Raw genomic sequence first — 2,771 nt, 5'->3', positions numbered from 1 at the left:
GAGGATTGCTTGAGGCCAGGAGTTTGAGACCAGCCTGAGCAACATAGCAAGACCCCGTCTCTACAAAAAAAAATTAGAAAACTTAGCTCGCCTGGTGACACGCATTTGTATTAATAGTTCCAGCTACTTGGGAGGCCGAGGCAGGAAGATTGCTTGAGCCCAGGTTGCAGTGAGCCATGATGATGCCACTGCACTCTTGTGTAGCCAAACAATATTTAGCCATTTTAAAAAAAAAAAAAAAAAAAAGGAAGAAGAAAAAATAAAGATATCATCAAATAAAAATTAACTATGAGAAGATCTTCAGTAAAAGAACTTCTAAAGGATATACTTCAGGAAGAAGGAAAATAATCCAGGACAAAAAGTCTGAAGTACAGGAAAGTGAGCAAAGAATATGGCAAATGTGGGTTGATCAGAGTTAAAGCATTCTTAGGTGTTTTACTGTCTAGGATAAAAGTAAAATATTCACTTTAGACTTTGAGTGAACTTATAAGCAGATTCTTCCCCTGCCAAGCCTCCCAATGAGAATGAAGCCTGGCCAACACCTTGATTGCAGCCTGTGAGACTCTACGCACAGAATCCAGCTAAGCCATATCCAGACCGCTAACCCACAGAAACTGTGAGATAATAAATGTGTGTTGTTTTATGCTGCTGAGTTTGTTATGCAGCAGTAATAAAAAGAAAACTAATACAATTTGTTTAATGTCTGTCTCCTCCATTAGACTCTGAGACCTGGGATGATGTCTATTTATACCATTGAATCACCAACATCTGACACTGTGCCTGGCCCATAGTTTATGGTTGATATGTATAAGATGATTGATTAAATGAATGAAAAAGAAGGCAGTCAGGAGCTAGGGTTTGAATACCTGCTTTATGGCCTTGCATTCATATTTCTAATTGCCATACTTTAAAGAATGACTGATATTCTTATGAGAAAGGGATCACAACTCGTATGTTATCATTGGGGAAAATGCAACACGAAGAGTTTTGGCATCTTGTCCTGCCCAAGTGAACAGTGAGGAATTGCTTATACCTGGGATTGAGGAAACTGGACTTAAGAAGTCTTGGCTTTTTGCTGTCTTCTTGAGTTCATGGGCAAAGATGAGTCTGTAGGCTCTAAGTTAAGATGTGAGCAGAGAGAAGCATGCAAGGGCATTATAATGAGATTGTACAATTTCTAGAACTGAAATTATATATGTGCTTATGTTTTAGCACTCTGAAGCGGGCCCTTGAAGTCTTCAAGCAGCGTAAGTGATTTTTAAAGAATGTATTTGCTGCCTTTGGCAAGCTCTGTGTCTGTCAGCAAAGGTGGGTTTTAATTTGAACAGCAATTTCATGTTGGAAAATGAAAAAGTTAGGACAACTCTTAAGGTGAGAAATAGCTCTGCAGAGTTGACATGAGTTGGAGAACCCTTCACATCTGCGCATCGTGATGTGCCTTTGCCCTACTTAGAGCGATGCGTCTCTCACTTGAGTGAGCATCAGACTCAGCTGAAGGACTTGTCATTAACACAGATTTCTGGGCCCTATCCCGAGAGTTTCTGATTTAGGAAGTCTGGGGTGGGCCCTAAGATTCTGCATGCCTTAAAAGTTCCCAAGTGATGCTGATGTCTGGTCAAGGGACCACACTGAGAATAGCTGCTTTAGAGGGTGGTCTACCTTGCTTAGTTCTATCTCAGAGACACAGTCATACAGGTGCTTACCTTCCCACCTCAGCCACACTTGTCTACCAACCTAACCCCTTTTATGATCTTATGCTGGGTCTGCTTTCCTTCTCCCAGAGCCACCTTCAGACTTTGGGACGGTGTCTTGCCACTTCTCCCAGGTCACCAGACATTTTTATCCGGGAGAAATCTTTACTTACCACAAGCATCACAGGAAACATTGTCTCAGTTTCCTCACCTCATACTCCAGTTTGGCTTGTGGCCCTGCCACTCACCTGGAACGGCTCTCTCCGAGGATACCAGCAAGCTTTGTGTCACTAAGACCAGTGGACAATTTCAGGCCTCTTCTAACCTGACTCTTCAGTAGGATTCACAACGCTTGGATTCTTCCCGCTTCTCTGGCTACTTCTCTGTCCCTTTGTCCTTCTCTACCCAGCTCTTCAATATTGCAGGTCCTCAGAGCTTGATCCTAGTCCTTTTCTCTTCTCAGTCTGTCTAGGTAAACCCATCGTTGTCCCTGGCATCAGCTACTGCCTTTACACAGAGAATGTACAGATGTATATCTTCAGTCCGGAACTCTCTAAACACTAGACCTTACATTCTGACCACCTACATAATGTTTCTTCTTAGACATTTCAAAGGCACCTTGAATTCAGAATGTTTGCAACTGATCTCATAATCTTCCAGGTGATTACCTAAGGAAGACTGAGACCTGTTTTTTGAACCACATCCTGTTGTCTCCTTAAGAATTCTTATTTATTCTTTTTTTCCCAAGGTCAAGATGCTATACCTTGGAAGCGACAGGATCCCTTCCTCGTTCTTCTTCTTTAGCCTCTTAAGAGGACACCCAAGTGGGAGGTAGTTCCCTTGTCTGTTGGACTTATTTTCTTCTTTTTTTTTTTTTTTTCTGAGACACAGTCTCACTCTGTTGCCCGGGCTAGAGTGCCATGGCATCAGCCTAGCTCACAGCAACCTCAAACTCCCGGGCTCAAGCAATCCTTCTGCCTCAGCCTCCCGAGTATCTGGGACTACAGGCATGTACCACCATGCCCGGCTAATTTTTTCTATATATTTTTAGTTGTCCAGATAATTTCTTTTTATTTTTAG

At 42.3% G+C, this 2,771-nt stretch overlaps 1 protein-coding gene across 2 annotated transcripts in view; it reads left to right on the top strand.

The window, feature by feature from the left end:
* The window catches only part of PSTPIP2 (proline-serine-threonine phosphatase interacting protein 2), a 90,678-nt gene that overhangs the window by 61,808 nt on the left and 26,099 nt on the right, over window positions 1-2,771 (top strand). Inside the window, exon 1 of one of the 2 annotated variants that reach the window (XM_012642638.1) lies at window positions 862-1,247. The exons of the other annotated variant lie outside the window; for it this stretch is intronic. Coding sequence (XP_012498092.1) covers window positions 1,145-1,247 — 103 coding nt within the window. The 5' untranslated portion in view covers window positions 862-1,144. Of the gene's footprint in view, window positions 1-861; window positions 1,248-2,771 lie in introns of those variants that run through there. 2 annotated transcript variants of the gene reach the window in all.

This window comes from Propithecus coquereli, unplaced genomic scaffold, assembly GCF_000956105.1.
Source record: "Propithecus coquereli isolate 6110/MARCELLA unplaced genomic scaffold, Pcoq_1.0 Scaffold181, whole genome shotgun sequence".
Lineage (NCBI taxonomy): Eukaryota > Metazoa > Chordata > Mammalia > Primates > Indriidae > Propithecus > Propithecus coquereli.
The sequence above is the reverse complement of the archived record's forward strand: the minus strand, read 5'-3'. Positions and strand labels throughout refer to the sequence as shown.